Raw genomic sequence first — 18,468 nt, forward strand, 5'->3', positions numbered from 1 at the left:
TAATTGCTCATGAAAACCAAATAGCTTTTGCTGATGGGGAAAGTTGTTTGTGTAGATCTTGTTGTGAAGTGAAGTCTATAAATCTCCACCATATTGACATAAATGTTTTTGGTTTAGCAGCACCTCTCATAAATCGAAGGTGTAGTGTGATTGTCCAGTATTGCCATTGTCCAGATTTTGCTGTACCAGATCTGCAAGTTCAATTCATCTAAATGCTTCCAATGTTGTAATATCGTTATTCTTGCTGCCAATAATAATTTGGAAATTAGATGTTTTTAGTGTATTATTTTCACCTTTGAATAAAGATAATAAGAATAATTCCGGTGTTAAATGTATTGTTTCTTTCGCAATTTTGTTGAGTTCATCTTGAATTGAAATCCAAAATCCATTGATCTTTGAGCAAGTCCACCAAAGATGAAAGTACGTTCCTTTTTGGTTACAACCCCTCCAACATAGGGGGGATATTGAAGAAGAAATATGTGAGAGTTGAACTGGTGTGGAGTATCATCTATGCAATGTTTTCAAAGTAGTCTCTTTGTGCATGGCTGAAACAGTTTTATTGTATTTAGATACAAATATTGAGGACCAATCAGATATCTCCAATTGATAACCCAGATCTCTTTCCCATTGATTTTTTAATCCTGTAAGATTTCCCATGTCATTTTCCAGTAATATTTTAAACATTTTAGATACCAATCCTTTTCCATTATGACCATTTTCCAACAAAACTTTTTCAAATTGTGTAATATCTTTAGTAGCATATGTTTTAATTTGAGGGTCTTTTAGTATAGAATTCAATTGGTGTGTATGTAGCCAGTCTAAATTCCATGAAGGAATATCTATTTTCAGTTGTTGGATAGTGACTGGTTTGCCTTGTGGAAAGAAATCTCTGAGTCTAAAGTATTTTTTCTTTTCCCCTATTTCCATATATTTTTTCAGAAAATCAACTCCTGCATTCAGATAGGTTTGCAGGGGAGTCAAAGGGGAATATATCGGGGATAATTTCATTTGCCAATCTTTCCAAATAATGAATGTAGATTTTGTGAACAGGTTATTAATATTTTTAAGCCAGGTATGACGAATTGGTAGGAAAGGTAAATTCCATAGCTTACTATTAGATAACATAGATTCCTCCAGTCTAATCCAAGTCTTTTTTGATCTCATTATCATGAAACTAAGTTGACGTATTTGAAATGCTATGTAATATAAATATAAATTTGGAAGTCCCCATCCCCCTGAATTTGTCTGAGTATAAAAAGAGGTTAGTGCTAGTCTTGGTCTTTTGTTTTGAAATATGAAGTTATTTATTATATTCTGCCATTTATGAATAGTGTTAGGAGTAATAAGCAGGGGAAGCACCTGAAACAAATAAAGGAATCTGGGTATTATTTTCATTCGTATGGCCGCTATCTGACCTAATGTGGTGAAATTAATTTTTTCCCATTAATTTAAATCTATCTTCATTTTCTTTATTAGAGGGCGATAATTAATATGAAATAATTTTGAGATATTTTTAGGGATTAAAATCCCCAAATATTTAAAAGCAGAATTACACCAAATGCAAGGTATTGATACCTACGTTGAAAGCTTCTCGCAGCCTGGGAACCATGGGGCACCAAGTATGGTCCTCACATTTTATATTAGAATGAAAGAGTTGCTGGTCAAGGTCACCTATTGAGTTTCAACACCGAGCAGGGATTTGAATCTAGGTCTCTCAGTCTATCAACACAATTCTATACATGTTTACTCAGTGGTAACCTCCACTGTGTTCAATGGGGCTTACTCCCAGATAACTGCACATAGGTATCACACTCCAGGCACTACACCACACTGCCCCACATGCCATTAGCATTCAGCTAACCAGGTCCTGCTCCATGTGCTTTTGCAATGCAAGATGAAACATCGGCTGTAGCGAGCAAACCTTTTCTGCAACTGTATCAAGTCTATAGAATGGCCTCTCTCATGAAGTCAGAAGATGCTTTCCCCTCATGGTATTTTGGAGGGTATGCAAAACTTGTATTCAGGTGGAATCTGGGTGCTGCTTATCCGTAGGCTGCAATGATTCTGTTTAATGGCTAATATTGTCATTTAACTTTTTTGATGCATATTTCTTTTATTGTTTTCAATATGACTATCTAATTTAACATAACAAAACTTAACATTTGCGTAGCACTGTCAAGCAAAGCACTTCATCTGCATTATTTAGCTATAACCCTTACAGTCTAAGTTAAGTTGGCATTAATATCCCCCACATTGCAGATAGGGGTGGCCAAGAGAGACTGGTGAGTTGATGGCAGAGGGAAGAATCAAATGAGATCCTCCCCTATTCCTAGTTCTGTCTCTTAGCTACTACACCAGCAGCTCTCCTAAGCCGCTTGGAATGATGGGAAGACAACATGTGAATAATTTAAATAAATAAAAATGCACAGTAGGCAGAAATTCAACAACTACTGTTTTTACCAGCATAGATACAGGAATTGAGCCTGCGGACAATCTGCACCTGCTGAATTTCGACCTACCAAACATTTTATTTATTTTACAGAAAAAGAAGCCACCCTACCTTAGCAACTAATACACACTGTGAGAAAATAGGCATGTATAAACTAAAGGGAACGCAAGTACTAGCGAGATACCAGGAGCCAGCCTTCCCATACCAACCCCTACTTAGGGTGGCCGGGGCAATCCGAGGATCGTCCAATCTATGCGGCATTCAGTCTGCAATGCCTGCCCTCAGAGCCAAGCAACATTGGGAGAAACTGGTGTCTGGGCCCAGCCAAATACCTTCCCCCATTCCCTCCCTGACAAAGCCCAAGGAGAGGCTTGTGCCACGGGACAACTACCCCCGAACACCTGAGGGAACAGTCGGCGCGCAGCGGTACTCCTATCCCACACCCCACCCCGGCCCTTTCCTTTCCCTTCACAGCGCCCACATCCGCGCGAAAGAAAACGCACCCGCTCGGCGTACAAATCGTTCACTCCGCTTCCGCCATGTTCTCGCCTCCCTCACAGGGAAGCACCACGCCTGCGCCAATCGGGCTCGACCTCGAGAGGTCACGTGTCAATCCATCGCTCTCGTGTTCTTTCTCTACACTTCGGCCTTCCGTGGTTTAGCTTGCAAGCACGAACCTCTGAACACCGACAGGCTCCTGAAACGACACAGGGCGGGCTGTTCTGTGTATATGGTTGCACAAGACGAAGAAAAACAACAAGCATTTGGAGCTTTTTGGTTTAGGGGGACAGAAGACGTCTAACAGCCAAATTCTGTACATATCAAGTCCCATTAATTTCAGGTGCAGTTCAGATTGCAGTGTAAAAGGCCTATAAGATTATGCAGAGAGTGGAGGGAGTAGCTTTTTTTTCTCTGGCTGCATCCTATACGCGCTTGCCTGGTAGGAAGTTCCACTAAGCTTCATAGGATTTACCTCCGAGTAGACACGAGCAAGTTTGCACTGTCGTATAGAACTCCGGGCAAGCCAAGGAAACGGATTGATAGGAAATTCAAGATAAAGGAAGCTTTGTCTACGCAACACACAATTTGTTTAGGAAATTCGCTCCCACGCGATCGGGTGATGGCCACTGGCCTAGGCTACTAAGGGGGTCGGTTTTACCCAGTAAAACCTTTCAACCATTTCGCCAGGCAGAACGCAGAAAAGCGCCACATAATGTCGGCTCCGCACTTGCAAGGAAATCAGTATGGAAGCACTTACTCTTTAGAACTGCCTGCCCATTAACATTAGGCAGGTGCTTCTCCTCTGTAGTTTTCAGAGCCTACTAAAACCTTTTTTTTCCTTCGGTAAAGCCGAACCAGGCATGTAATTTTAAAATACAACGTTACCATTTAATTGTAATATGTATATAGATATTAAAAATACTGATTTTATTTATTTTTGATTAAATCGTGTGTCAACTTGCTTTTAATGTTTGCTTATATTGGTATTTTTAAATTAATTTAGATTGTTCTTTGTAAAGTGCTTAGAGATTTTCTATCTACTAAGGAGTATATAAATGCTGTAAAATAAATGATGAAGATTTGGACTATCAATTGTTCCACCAGCTAAGATTGCTATATGTAGAGCTTGGAAGATTACATTTAAAAAGTAATAAATTACAGTTACAATTACATGGCCCCAAAAAGTAGTAATTACTGTTACAATTGCAATTGCTCTTAAAGTAACTGATTACTTTTTCCTGAAAAGTAACCACTACAGTTACATTTCAGTTACTTTTTAAAAAAATGCCTACAAGGTGCGGGCCTTGGCTGCTGCACATCTAAGTAGCCTAAAACAACATTAAAAATAAACACACACATACAGAGGTAGTAGAATAATTCTTTTCATCCATAAGATAGCAATGGTGGTCTCTCCGCTAGTAAGGAAGGTGAGGAGGGAGGCAGAGGACACTACTCAGATCTTCACACATCAAACCAAAGCAAAAAAACCACCCTCAGCCTGCAAGCACAATCTCTCTCACTTAACCACCTCCCGGACCCTTCCCTGACACCAACTAAGGGACACTCACCCAAACATTTTCCTGAGATGCAAAAAAGTTGAAATACTGCAAACGCAGCACAGTAGCCAGAGAGGGTGGTGGAGGCCACTTTGTGTGCCAAGTGCAAACACAGTATTTTCTCTGTCTCTCTCACACACATCATCTTTCACATTCACAGTTCTTTATCTCCATTCTGCTGTTGTCTCCTCCTTTATGTTCTTGTCCTCCTGCTCCTTTTCCCTCCACTCCATTCTTCACCACCACCATCCATTTTTTTAAACAATTGTTTTCTCCACTCCACCCCATCTCTCCACCTCCTCCCTCATTGCCTCCTACCCACCCATGGAGCATGAGGGAAGAGCGATGCTGCACAGAAGCCCAGTTTGAGGCACATGATTTTCATCCACAAATCAGAAGAGCAGAAGACTTCCCCTGCTTCCCCCAAAAAGTAGTGCTGGAAACATTACAGTTAGTCCACAAAAGTAATAAAATTACTCCTAGTTCTACTACAATAAAAATGTAAAGGAATTACCCACTCGTTCTTCAAAAAACTGATTGTAACTGATTACTTCCAAGCTCTGGCTATATGTAACTTCCAGGTTCAGAGACACTATGGATACTTGGAATCAAACAAGGAAGAGAGCTTTTGCCATTGTACCCCTGCTTGTGGGTTGCCTTTGAGGCATCCAGCTGGCCAGGGTGGTTCATATATATTCTAAAAACTGTTTGAAACCCATTCATAATAGTTAGCAGCCAAATTGTAACTATGCACACAGTAAAGCCTATAATGCAGTAGATGCTCACTAAACATATGCAATATGGATCCATGATCCTGTTTGCCGCAAAAGCAGAAGAGTCATTAAAATGTGTTGTTAATTATTTCAGATGAACTGTTTGTGCGAAACTACACTAGCAAAAGTAGTTTGAGCAATATATCACACTGGAGAGTCTCCTCCCCCTAAATATTTACAGTAGGATAAGTTAGGCTCCTTTTTGTGTGATCAGCAAGTACAATCCACAACATGTTTACATGTTCAATGGGACTTACTCCCAGGAATGAAGGGGTGCACTGTTCAGTACTATTTTGTTTCTTGTGATCAGAAGTGGGGACAATATGGGGCTCATTTAGTGACACCAGTGGTTATTTCAAACAAGTTTCCCCCTTTTTTTATTTCAACCAGAAGAAAGGATGTCTAAAGATTGAATTCTCAGAGTCTTCTATTGAACAAGCCCCATTAGGTCCAGCTTCTTATTCCTTCAAGGTACAGTGTTGACATTTACAGTCCATGTAACATTCCAAATGCCTACTGAAGACCTTCCTCTTTCAACAAGCATTTTAAGCAGAGACCTTACCCCAGACTGCATCTGTGTTGGAATTACTTTTCTAGATGTTTTAAAAGCTTTTTTAAAATATGTTTTGTTTTAATATGTTTCAAAAGATGTTTTGTTTTAATATATTTTAAAGTATTTTGTTTTTAAGATGTTTTAGACTGTTTTTGTTTGCCACTCTGGGCTCCTTCTAGGAGGAAGGGCTGGATATAAATAAATTAATTAAATAATAATAAATAAACAAACCTGCAAGATATCTGCAACCCTTGAACGAGTCTAAACACGTTTATACACACAATTTTTAAGGTTCATAGTTGTCTTTACGTCCTCCTGTATCAAAGGGTAATTAAAGTCTGCCAAACCATAAAACGATGGCTGGGTGCAAGTGTCAAGCCCAGACAGCTCAAGCACCTGGAGCATGCTTGCACAACCCGCACACTGAATTTGGAAACTTCACTTCCCAAAATTCTCCGCGGCAAGGGCTTCCTGAACTTCCAAGTCTCCCCGCTCCAAGTATACCGTAGCCTGTACCAACGTATGAGAAGATTAGTTTTAAATATGCTGGTGGCGGGCTGAAGAAGCAACCCCGTGATCTGCCTTTTGCCCAGTTCGAACTATATAGGAATCGACCGGGGAGCGGGGGTGGAAAGGCAGATATTATTATCATCCTTTTGTGTGGTGGTGGTGGTACAGCCCATCCATCAGGTACAAAAGTAGCTGGGAAAAGAGATGTGCGACTGGGATTCAGGTAAATTAGTCAGCAAGGAGTGAGTTGGCCCAGTTCTGACGCTCCTAGGCAAATGTCTCTCCGTCTTTATAAGACTTGACACAGTTTTTGCTCGAGATGTCTTCACGCGCACAAAAGAGGCCCCGTTCCGGTGTCACCGTCTTCCCCCATAGTCCAAGAAGTGGTTCATTCCGTCATTCCCTCACGTCTCCTTCCTCGCTTCCGCTTCGGGAGTGTGGCTCGTTCGGTGAGGGGAGGAGGAGAAGTATAAGGGGTGGGAGCGGCCCTGTTTTTCCTTCCTTCGGACGCGCGCGCGCTGCTTTCGGGCGGGAAAAGGGCTGAGTGGCTCGAGCTGACCACCCGATATTAGAGCGGCCCTCCTTTGAGGAGCCGGCGGGGAGCGAAGGAGTGTGAGGCGCTGAGTGCTCCCCCTTCCATTTTCTTTCCTCTTCTTCGTCTGCCTCCCGCAGCTCCGGGGTGGGGCCGGCAGAGCCAGCGGGCGGGGCCGGGCAAGGAAAGGCAAGGGGGCGATGCCGACTCAGCGCGAGAGCGGCAGCAACAGCGGCGGCGGGAACACCATGTCTCACCCGGGCCTCGGAGGCGGCGGCGGCGGCGTCCCTGGGGGTCTGGGTGGCCCCACTGGGGAAAGCGCCCATCAGGTCCGCGTCAAGGCTTATTATAAGGGGTGAGTAATTCAACTTGGAGGACTAACAGCAGCTGGAGGGGGTGTGTGGTTGTGGGCAGGGGAGGACCGATGAGAGTGGCGGGCGGGGGGTGCGGGGGTGGGTTGCGTGTTTGGGATTGTGGGACGATGAGGCACGGGCGAATATGCCATATTGGGGAGGGGAGCAGAGAAGGTGTGCCATCCTCTCATGCAAAAACTTGGGGTCATCAGTGAAATAGATCAGTTGCGGGTTCAGAACACAGACAATAGGAAGCTCTGCTTTCCGCACAGCACATAGTTAGTTTATGGGCTTCGCTCCCACAGATTGTAGGTGATGTCTGCTGGCTTTTTTTAAAAAGTTGGACTTATTCTTCATGAAGTTTGCTATTAACAGGTATCACCTATGATACTTAGCTGGAGTTCTCAATGTTCAGAGGCACTATACCTCTAAGCCGGGGGTTCTCAGAAGGCCCACAAAGCTCATTTCAGGTGGCCCTCGGAGTGTCTGTAAAAATTATGCAGCATCTAGCACAGCAGATTACAATTGCTATATTACTATAACAGGAAGAAAAATCATAAAGTGATCTGTTAGATTCTCTGAAATTTGCAAGTAGTCCGTGGGGGGGAAAGTTTGGGACCCCCTGCTCTAAGCACAAGTTGCTTGGGTTGGGGCAGACACAGCGTGAAGGGCTATTGTCTTCCTGTTCTGCTTGGTGAGGTATGGCCCAGTGTGGTTGGAAACTGTGTGCTGCACTAAATGGATCCTTGGTCTGGTCCAGCCTTCCCTGATCTTGGATTTCCAGGTGTTGTTGGACATTATCCACAGCCAGCATGGCTAGCGATAAAGGATAATGGGAGTTTTAGTCCAACAGCATCTGGGGACCCAAGGGTGGGAGCAGGACATTTTTCTTATATTCCTATGAAGCACAGAAAAGTGTGGGAAACATATATCCTGAGATTGAGGACAGGGAAGAAGTGGTGCACGCACAGTAGGGAAATCATGAGATGGGAAATTTAGGGGTTAAGATATAGCGGGAAGAAAGTATGTAGGGATGGGAATTACAAGGGAAATGCTAGTGGGGTAAATTTCAAGTGTATGGAATTAAGTGTAGGTTGCTGATGTGAGGGGGATCTGTACTTTTGATTTTATCTAGGGGGTAATTATGGGAGGTTGGATGGCAGCACATTAGGTGTGAAAATTGTAGAGGCATTTATGCACTGTGGGTTTAACTACTGAGGGAAGAATGATAGGGAAAGGCAAGATTTATTTTTCCTAGTATGAGGAGCAAGTTATGATCCTGGGGAGGGTTTGGTAAGGTGATACATCTCATGTTCATTGTTCATGAGATGTCTGTGAGATACAAGAGAGAGCTGTATTCCTGTGGAGGAGGGGAATCCATGAGTGGGAGGATTGCTCTTAACGTGAGAAAAGCATGCCTAGACCAGAATTTCAGAAATGAAGTGCTTGGAAGCTGTGGGAATGTAAATAGTATAGAAGAAAGTGAAATCTGTGCTACTGTGATATAGCAGGGCAACTCTGAAAAGGTGACATATCAAAACAGAAAATAAGTGCAATCCAGTACATTTAGGAATATGGATTCAAGGTAGTACATAGAAGGTGATTTACGAATAGCATGCACGATACAGTAATTTATGGTTCCCTGCTTATGCCTCATGCCAGCTGTGTATGAATTGTGTGGATTCATCTTGGTAGATATGACAGTGCCTGATATGAATGCTTTTCTGTTTTTTTCTCTTTCCTTTCAATATAGTCACTTGTCTGCAGTAAAATATGTTATATCTAAGTGATCTGTGTGTTGGAAATGGGTGTGAGGGAAATCCCAAGGTATTTATTTAGAAAATTTCTATCCTGTTCTTAATCCTGTGGTCACAGGGCGGGATACAGTATTTCCAGTACATATAATATCAAATGATATAATTACACAGCTCAACTATAACTCAATTAAAATTCAACAATCCAAACTGCATATAAAATTCAAGGTATATTTAAAAGCTGGATGAGTGTACTGAAAATGAAACTCACCATTACCCACTTTTGATAGTGGGTACTGCTCAAAATTAAGATAGATCTGACTAGGAGAAAGAGACATCTGACCTGATTCTTGAGAAGTGATTTTTTGAGATGCGCTTTGCTAGATTTCTGTTAGTAATTTTTGCAATGGCAATGATAGAGGTATTGAGTCAGTAAAGTAATGTAATTGTGTGTAAGAAAGACCACAGATCTGAGTTGTTGGGAAAGGATATAGTTTTGTGTGTGGGGGGTGTAAGTACAGATTACTTGGAGAATATGATTGCAGCATGCATGAAGTTGTGGAGGCATTCTTCCTGCCATTTTTATATTTATTGCTGGCTTTTACAACTAAAGATAGAAAAGGAGAGGCTTGCTTCTTGTTTTGAACATGAGTTCTATTTTCCTACTCTTGTATCTATAGCAAGAGTCTTTTAAGAGCATTTTGGGTAGGGAGAAAGTACTCTAGTATTGAGTTCATTTTCAGCCATTGTCTTCACCACTTTATAACAAAGGTGTGTCTGCTCCAGAATTTGGGGAGCTGCGGTTGGCTAAGGAAAAGTTCCTGTCCCATCTTAATTTGAGATAATCCTTGAATGTTTGAATAGATACTCAGAAATATTGGTTATTGTTACACAAGGAGCTAAAGTGAGTCACTGGCTAGATCTCTTATGATGAGACAGTGTTTAAGAGGATTTTACTTTCACCAAGTGTTTCAGAAGGTTATCAAATAGACCAACTTTCCTCAACCTGATGCCTGCCAGATGTTGGATAACAACTGTCATCCCTGACAGCTGGCCATGCTGATGGGAGTTACAGCCAAACAACCTCAGAAGAACACTAGGTAAAGGCTGAAGACTGCTTTATCTGGGGCGGCTCAGGACTTCATGGCCTCCATGACAACCATGGGGCTGTCTCAGGTTGTTACCGGCCCAACGCATGTGTCGGGACATACTCTTGATTTGATCTTCGCCACTGGGCATGGAGATGGTGATCTGGTGGTTGGGGATTTGTCATCTACCCCATTGTCATGGACAGATCACCGCTTGCTGAAGTTTAGGCTCACAGCGACCCTTTCCCTCTGCAAGGGTGGGGGACCTATTAAATTGGTCCGCCCCCGGAGACTAATGGATCCTGAGGGTTTCCAAAGGGCTCTGGGGGATTTTCCGACTGAGAAGACTGGCGCTCCTGTCGAAGCCCTGGTTGGATTGTGGAATACGGAGCTGACCCGGGCGGTTGACACGATCGCTCCCATGCGCCCCCTCCTATGTAGAGCTCATACAGCTCCATGGTATACCGTGGAGCTGAGAGTGATGAAGCAAGAGAGGAGGAGGCTTGAGTGCAGATGGAGGCGAACTCCTGACGAATGCAATTATGCTTTGGTAAGTGCTTCTTCTAAGCGGTATATAGTAGCGGTGAGGGCAGCAAAAAAGAGATATTTTGCTGCCACAATTAAGGCATCTCTCTCCCGCCCGGCGGAGCTCTTTAAAATTGTACGAGGGCTTTTACATTCTGGCCCTCGGAATATTATGGATTCATCTGTAGCCCGCTGTGATGAGTTCGCGAGGCACTTCCAGGATAAGATTGCATGCATTCGCCGGTACTTAGACTCCAATGGTATGACAGTGAGTTCCAACGAAGCATCCAGAACGCAGTCTTGTCCTTATTTATTGGATGAGTTTCAGTCTGTACAGCTTGAGGATGTTGACAAGATCCTTGGACTGGTGCGGGCGACCACATCTGTTCTGGACCCTTGCCCCTCTTGGCTGGTGAAAGCTGGCAGGACCGGAACCGCCGGCTGGGCCAAGGAGATAATAAACGCCTCTTTGAGAGAGGGAGTGGTCCCTGACTGCCTAAAAGAGGCGGTAGTGAGACCACTCCTGAAGAAATCCTCTTTGGACCCAGATAACATGAACAACTATAGACCTGTGGCGAATGTTCCGTTCTTGGGCAAGGTACTGGAACGGGTGGTTGCCGGCCAGCTCCAGGGGCTCTTGGATGACACTGATTATCTTGATCCATTTCAATCCGGTTTTAGGCCCGGTTTTGGCACCGAAACAGCCTTGGTCGCCCTGTACGATGACCTTTGTCGGGAGAGGGACAGGGGGAGTGTGACTCTGTTGATTCTCCTTGATCTCTCAGCTGCTTTTGATACCATCGACCATGGTATCCTTCTGGGAAGACTCACGGAGTTGGGGGTACTGCTTGGCAGTGGCTCCGCTCCTACTTGGTGGGTCGCCACCAGAAGGTAGTGCTTGGGGAACATTGCTCCATTGTGGAGTCCCGCAGGGATCTGTACTGTCCCCCATGCTTTTCAACATCTACATGAAGCCGCTGGGTGCGGTCATCAGGAGTTTTGGGCTGCGTTGTCATCAGTACGCTGATGACACGCAGCTCTATTTCTCCTTTTCATCCTCCTCAGGTGAGGCTGTTAACGTGCTAAACCGTTGCCTGACCGCGATAATGGACTGGATGAGAGCTAACAGACTGAAGCTCAATCCAGACAAGACTGAGACGCTGTTGGTGAGTGCCTTCTCTGCTCAGATGGTGGATGTTCATCCTGTTCTTGATGGGGTTACACTCCCCTTGAAGGAACAGGTTCTTAGCTTGGGAGTTCTTTTCGATCCTTCCCTGTCTCTTGAGGCCCAGGTGGCCTCGGTGGCACGGAATGCTTTTTACCATCTTCGATTGGTAGCCCAGCTACGTCCCTATCTGGACAGTGACGACCTCGCTTCAGTTGTTCATGCTCTGGTAACTTCTAGATTGGACTACTGCAACGCGCTCTACGTGGGGCTGTCCTTGAAGACTGTTCGGAAACTACAGCTAGTCCAGAATGCAGCGGCCAGATTGTTGATGCGGACCAGAAGGTCCGCTCATATAACACCTGTTCTGGCCCATCTGCACTGGCTTCCTATTTGTTTCCGGGCTAGATTCAAAGTGCTGGTTTTGACCTATAAAGCCCTACACGGCCTGGGACCGCAATACCTGGTGGAACGCCTCTCCCAATATGAACCTACCCGTACACTACGCTCAACATCTAAGGCCCTCCTCCGAGTACCATCCCATCGAGAGGGTCGGAGGGTGATGACTAGAACCAGGGCCTTTTCAGTAGTGGCCCCCGAACTGTGGAACAGTCTCCCTGATGAGGTGCGCCTGGCGCCGGCGCTACTATCTTTTCGGCGCCAGGTGAAAACCTTTTTATACTCCCAGGCATTTTAAAGTGTATTTTAAACAGCATTTCCGTATTTTGGATGTTGTTTGGTTCGTTATTGTTTGTTTTTGTTTTTTTAATTATTATTTATTGTATTTATATATTGTGCTTGTTTTTATCTTTTTGTACACCGCCCAGAGAGCCTTCGGGCTTAGGGCGGTATATAAATTAAACTAAATAAAATAAATAAATAAATAAATAAGTAGACCCCTGCAATTTATGAACCCTTTTTATTACACACATTTCCATATTCTGTAAGAAGATATAAGAGTACTTTATACCATACTTTCTCTTATCATGTGAGCGGTCCAGAACTGTGTTTGGCCACATGAAGGTTCAGGTTCAAAGCATACTCTGTTGCTGATTTCCAGTGGTTAGAGCAGCCTTTCCCAACCAGTGTGCCTCCAGATGTTGTTGGACCATCAACTTCAGCCAGCATTGCCAATGGTCAGGAAGATGGGAGTTGTGGTCCAACAACATCTGGAGGCACACTGGTTGGGAAAGGCTGGGTTAGAGTGATATTTTTCTGTGCTGTTCTGTTTTGGCTGTTGGGTTTCAATGAATATGCTCATCAAATCCATTTAATAATAATAATGACAACAACAATAATAATAATTTTATTTGTATCCTGCCCTTCCTCCCAGCAGGAGCCCAGGGCGGCAAACAAAAGCACTAAAAACTTAAAACATCATGAAAACAAACTTTAAAACACATTGAAACAAAACATCTTAAAAACATTACTTTAAAAAGCTATCAAAACATCTTCTAAGATTAAAAACATTTTAAAAAAGAAAGTTTAAGAACATATTGAAAAGCAATTCCAACACAGGTGCAATTACTGCTGGTAGTGACCATCACAACATTTGTTGTGATGTTCTGTTACGTATTCTGTGAAACTAAAGGGAACAATGTACAGTGCAAGGCTGTAATGCCTTTTTGGATATTTTTAAACATGTTGTGATCCACCTTGATTGTTTTTTACAATGGGAAGGTGGAGTATAAATGTTCTTAAATAAAACAGCTATGCCAGTAAGTTTTACTAAGTATGTATGTAGACTGATGAATCAGTACTTCCTTGCCTTAAGTATGCCAATACAATTTCCGCAGCTAAATTGTGTTTTAGGAGTGAATAATTTCCTCCTTTTTCACAGGCCCCATGAAATTGGACATTTTTCCTCCAGAAGCTGCCTTGTATTAAATGTACCAGGTACAATTGAATAAAACTATAGTTGTGAAAAGAGATTGATTCCTTGTGTTTATTATGCACACATGTGTTGCAGCATGCACAATTTGAGAAAAGGAATTTTTTCTTGAGAGAGACCAATAATATATCTTTAAAGATGGCACTTGCCATTTGGTGTTTTTTAAGTACGTGTATTAAGAACATATAGATATATATATTTTAAAAACTCCTTTCTAGTCGGGGACACCCTTTTAATTTAAAAGACTAGATATTGTAGTTCACACAAAATATGCTTGAAATCTCACTTGCCTACAAAATTGTATATATGTGGTGGAGCAGTCATGTTGGCTTTGAGCTTTTTTTTTTTTTAATTTTTCTTCTGAATAAACAGTGGTAACTGGATGGAGTTATGTTCAGTGAACGTCTCCTAGCAGTGTCAGGTTTCATCACACAACAGGTAGGATGATGCAGCCAAAAGACAAAGATCTGTGATTCGTGATACAGATTCCTGGTCAATTAAGCTTAGTCACTAAATAGGCATTCTGTGAGACTTCTCTATTTTTTTTATACTTCTATCCCCTATACTTGGATACTTTGGATAACTATTAAGTTCCAAATGCTTAGTAAGTCTGGAATTCAAATAAAGATAAGCTCAAAGCTCCCAACAGTGTGATCATTTTTGTTCTTTAAACCCAAGCAATAAGTCCATGTTCTCTCAGTGATTAGATATTGCAAAACAGAGTGGTTTGATGCAAGTGATACTGAAATGGAAAGAGATGGGCGAATAGCTGAATATTCTGTCAATATTAGTATCTTTGAAGAAATGCTTTTACATTAATTTCTCACCCTTGCTTTTTATTGTGCCTCATATTTAGAAGCTGTCTGGAAACACGAAGTTTGTTTTTGTTTTTTTAAAGCTTTCTCTAGAAGAGTAGCCATCTTTGCAAGGCTTCACAGTATCAAAAAAGTCTTAGGCTGAACTTTTATAAGCAACAGTTTATTTAATCTGGTTCATGAAATGATCTGAAGAGGAGCCTTGTTGCTAAATACTGGATGGCTGCTTTTTTCCGCTGTTCTTGTTGCTTACCAGTTCTCTTTTCCTTAAGTCTGGGATCTCAGAGGAAGTGGTGGCATTAAACACCATGCCACTGGGTGAGTTTGTGGGTGGTTTGCTAGCTTTCTACTTTAAAGGGCTAATAGTTCCTAAAGCAGAGTCAGAACTGCATGTTCAAGTTGACACGGTCATGTCCATTTTTGTCTATTCTTATGTGGCTCCATCCTCTGACGGTGAAAAGAGAATGATATATGCCTAGAATGGCCACACAATGCTTTGTAGTTTTCTACCTGGAAACGTAGTCCAGGGCATTGCTACAGAAACCCTAAAATCCACATTTTTAGGTGTGTACTAAAAATAATATGGCATCATTACTATACGTGTGTAATTTCTGAGGTGGTAGAAAATATCCCTCTTGTACATTTTCAGACAAATAAATGCTTATTGGGAACTTGCAGTTTATTTTGAGTTTTGTAGGCTTGAGCAGTTAGGATAGCAAGCAGCTAGCTTTAGTAACTAGACTAGAGGATGAAAAGTAAGATCAGATTATCTGCCTGTGTTAGAATGTTCAGTATTAACAGTGCAATCCTATACATTTCTACTCAGAAGTGAACTCCATTGAGTTCAGTGGGAATTATTCTCAGCTAAATGCATATAAGGTTACATTTTAAGTGAATTTCAAAAATGCATGTTAATCTCACAAGGTTAATGTGTTTGAGAAAGCTATGATTAAAGCACCGTTATATACTGCTTTATAGGGAAACAGTTGCTCAAGGACACTGAACAAAAAATTTTAATGTCAAATTTGCTAAATATACGGCATAGGTATAAATTGCTGTTAAGTTCTACTGTATCTCTTATAAGATAGATGATCTAGAATCAGATTTTAACCACAGTTTCAAAACATGGAAAGATAATTGTCTTCCAATATAGAGATTTTCTCTACCCAAATAATAAATCTCACATTTTGAGATTCTTTTTTTAAAAAGTTTAAATGATAAAAACTTTCCCTGGTTTGTGTATTTTCAAACTGAATCCTTGTTAACTGAATACCTTAGGGAGAACCAATGTTTAAGAGACCTAAGAGATTTCTAACCAATAATTATGGAAAGCAGCAGGCACCTACTATTCATTGTCTCCAAACTATTCTTAAAGTATGACACATAATCTGAACAAGTGAGAAAATATATGATTAAATGGGCACAAAACATTGGTGGAAACATGTAAGCTTTGGAGTCATCAGAGGAAAAATTACATTTTCTCCAAATGTGATGATGAAGAACAATTGGCATAAAACTATGACAAGGTGGTACTTAACTCCAGTATTGATCAATAAGGTAAACAAAAATTATGCTGCTATAATGAATTTGGCCATTATAGCCAAATTAACACACTATATAAGAAAGAAAGAGAAATGACAGAAATAGGACAACTTTGAAGTTAATTGGAATCCTTTTATTGAGTACAGTAAAACTGGTTTATTGAAGTGAGACGACTAAATGTTTTGTATTTAAACTAAGAAATTTGTAGTAATATAACCATGTTTTTATATGCTTTATAATTGCATGTAAATACTTATTTATTCATTTCATTTATGAATTGCTTACTATGAAACAATAAAATACTATATAAAACAATTTCAAATCCAATACAGGCATTAGAAATTTAGTTATGAAATTTTTAGTTTGTTTATGAAAACAAATCCGTAAAAAAGGCTTATGTACAACCTGTCTTCTCAGTGGTAACTGACGTAAATGTTTATGGAACTTGCTTCTGTCTTAAGCTGCCTTGAGAACTGAGGTTGCAAGACAGTATGGGTTGTATTCAACAGTAGTTCTACTGAGAGTAGACCCGTTGAAAAGGATATAACTTAGGTCCACTAATTTAGTGGGTCTACTGTGAGTAGAAAGTTGCATACAACCCTATATAAATATTTTTATCAAACAGTCCGATGGACAGTGGAATCTAGTAAAATAAAGTGACTGTTTAATTCTATGTTAGTGCTTAAGTTGATCATAAAAACTAGCCTTATGAGTTTACTGGAAAGTCTGCATTTACTTCAGTTTGGTATGACTTTGTTGTATTTATAAATCAACAACAAGCAATGAGATATTCACCCCACCATATGTACAGTGATGTTGTCATAGAGGTATAAGTGATATAGAGGTAGCAGCTTTGTTCCTGGGAAAACTGCAGATCTAAGGAAGTCAGTTATTAAATATAGATTGCTATAGTCTTATCAGATGCACACAGCAAAGGGTCTGAGGAATAAGCCATTTATAAGGCGACCAGGATATTAATTAAATGCAACTCACTCTTTTTTTAACAAACAGTAGTATAGTTTTGGGAATTCAAGAGGGAGGAGTTTTTAGAATGGTTTTTCCCCCCATGTGCCAGTTTTTTAAAATTTGTTGGGAAGAAAGGGTGATAAGGGTTACGTTTATTTCGGATGTTAAATTTAGTTCTTTCCTGTGCCAGTTTGTATTATTGTGAACTGACATGTAACTTAGACACGGATTTCCTTTTGGAACTATATTGTTTGTATAACAATTTTTGTGTGTTTTTAATAGCATTCAATAAAAAGTTAATTTAAAAAGGGACTAAATGAGGTGACATAGGTCCAGCTTCAAGCATGCTTGGAGGAAACTGATTACTTGAATCTGTTCCAGTCTGGCTTCAGGCCTGGCCATGGCACTGAAACTGTCTTGGTCGACCTGGTTGATGACATTTGTTGGGAGAGAGATAGGGGGAATGTGACCCTTAAGAACATAAGAACATAAGAAGAGCCTGCTGGATCAGGCCAGTGGCCCATCTAGTCCAGCATCCTGTTCTCACAGTGGCCAACCAGGGGCCTGGGGGAAGCCCGCAAGCAGGACCCGAGTGCAAGAACACTCTCCCCTTCTGAGGCTTCCGGCAACTGGTTTTCAGAAGCATGCTGCCTCTGACTAGGGTGGCAGAGCACAGCCATCACGGCTAGTAGCCATTGATAGCCCTGTCCTCCATGAATTTGTCTAATCTTCTTTTAAAGCCATCCTAGCTGGTGGCCATTACTGCATCTTGTGGGAGCAAATGCCATAGTTTAACTATGCGCTGAGTAAAGAAGTACTTCCTTTTGTCTGTCCTGAATCTTCCAACATTCAGCTTCTTTGAATGTCCACGAGTTCTAGTATTATGAGAGAGGGAGAAGAACTTTTCTCTATCCACTTTCTCAGTGCCATGCATAATTTTATACACTTCTATCATGTCTCCTCTGACCCGCCTTTTCTCTAAACTAAAAAGCCCCAAATGCTGCAACCTTTCCTCGTAAGGGAGTCACTCCATCTCCTTGATCATTCTGGTTGCCCTCTTCTGAACCTTTTCCAACTCTATAATATCCTTTTTGAGATGAGGCGACCAGAACTGTACACAGTATTCCAAATGCGGCCGCACCATAGATTTATACAATGGCATTATGATATCGGCTGTTTTATTTTCAATACCTTTCCTAATTATCGCTAGCATGGAATTTGCCTTTTTCACAGCTGCCGCACACTGGGTCGACATTTTCATTGTGCTGTCCACTACAACCCCGAGGTCTCTCTCCTGGTCGGTCACCGCCAGTTCAGACCCCATGAGTGTATATGTGAAATTAAGATTTTTTGCTCCAATATGCATAATTTTACACTTGTTTATATTGAATTGCATTTGCCATTTTTCCGCCCATTCACTCAATTTGGAGAGGTCTTTTTGGAGCTCTTCACAATCCTTTTTTGTTTTAACAACCCTGAACAATTTAGTGTCGTC

At 41.5% G+C, this 18,468-nt stretch overlaps 2 protein-coding genes across 6 annotated transcripts in view; one reads left to right on the top strand and one right to left on the bottom strand.

The window, feature by feature from the left end:
- The window catches only part of PHC3 (polyhomeotic homolog 3), a 100,179-nt gene extending 92,964 nt beyond the window's left edge, over positions 1-7,215 (bottom strand). For 2 of the 5 annotated variants that reach the window (XM_061637296.1, XM_061637298.1), the window contains exons 1-2: positions 6,064-7,214; positions 2,953-3,146 (exon numbers count right to left, since the gene is read on the bottom strand). The gene's annotated coding sequence lies outside the window, so the exon portion shown is untranslated. Of the gene's footprint in view, positions 1-2,952; positions 3,147-3,422; positions 3,559-6,063 lie in introns of those variants that run through there. The other 3 variants (XM_061637297.1, XM_061637294.1, XM_061637295.1) reach the window with 2 other exon arrangements.
- Positions 6,760-18,468, top strand: part of PRKCI (protein kinase C iota) — a 64,599-nt gene continuing 52,890 nt past the window's right edge. Inside the window, exon 1 of the mRNA XM_061637300.1 lies at positions 6,760-7,229. Coding sequence (XP_061493284.1) covers positions 7,075-7,229 — 155 coding nt within the window. The 5' untranslated portion in view covers positions 6,760-7,074. The remainder of the gene's footprint in view (positions 7,230-18,468) is intronic.

This window comes from Rhineura floridana, chromosome 7 (assembly GCF_030035675.1).
Source record: "Rhineura floridana isolate rRhiFlo1 chromosome 7, rRhiFlo1.hap2, whole genome shotgun sequence".
In the NCBI taxonomy this organism is placed as follows: domain Eukaryota; kingdom Metazoa; phylum Chordata; class Lepidosauria; order Squamata; family Rhineuridae; genus Rhineura; species Rhineura floridana.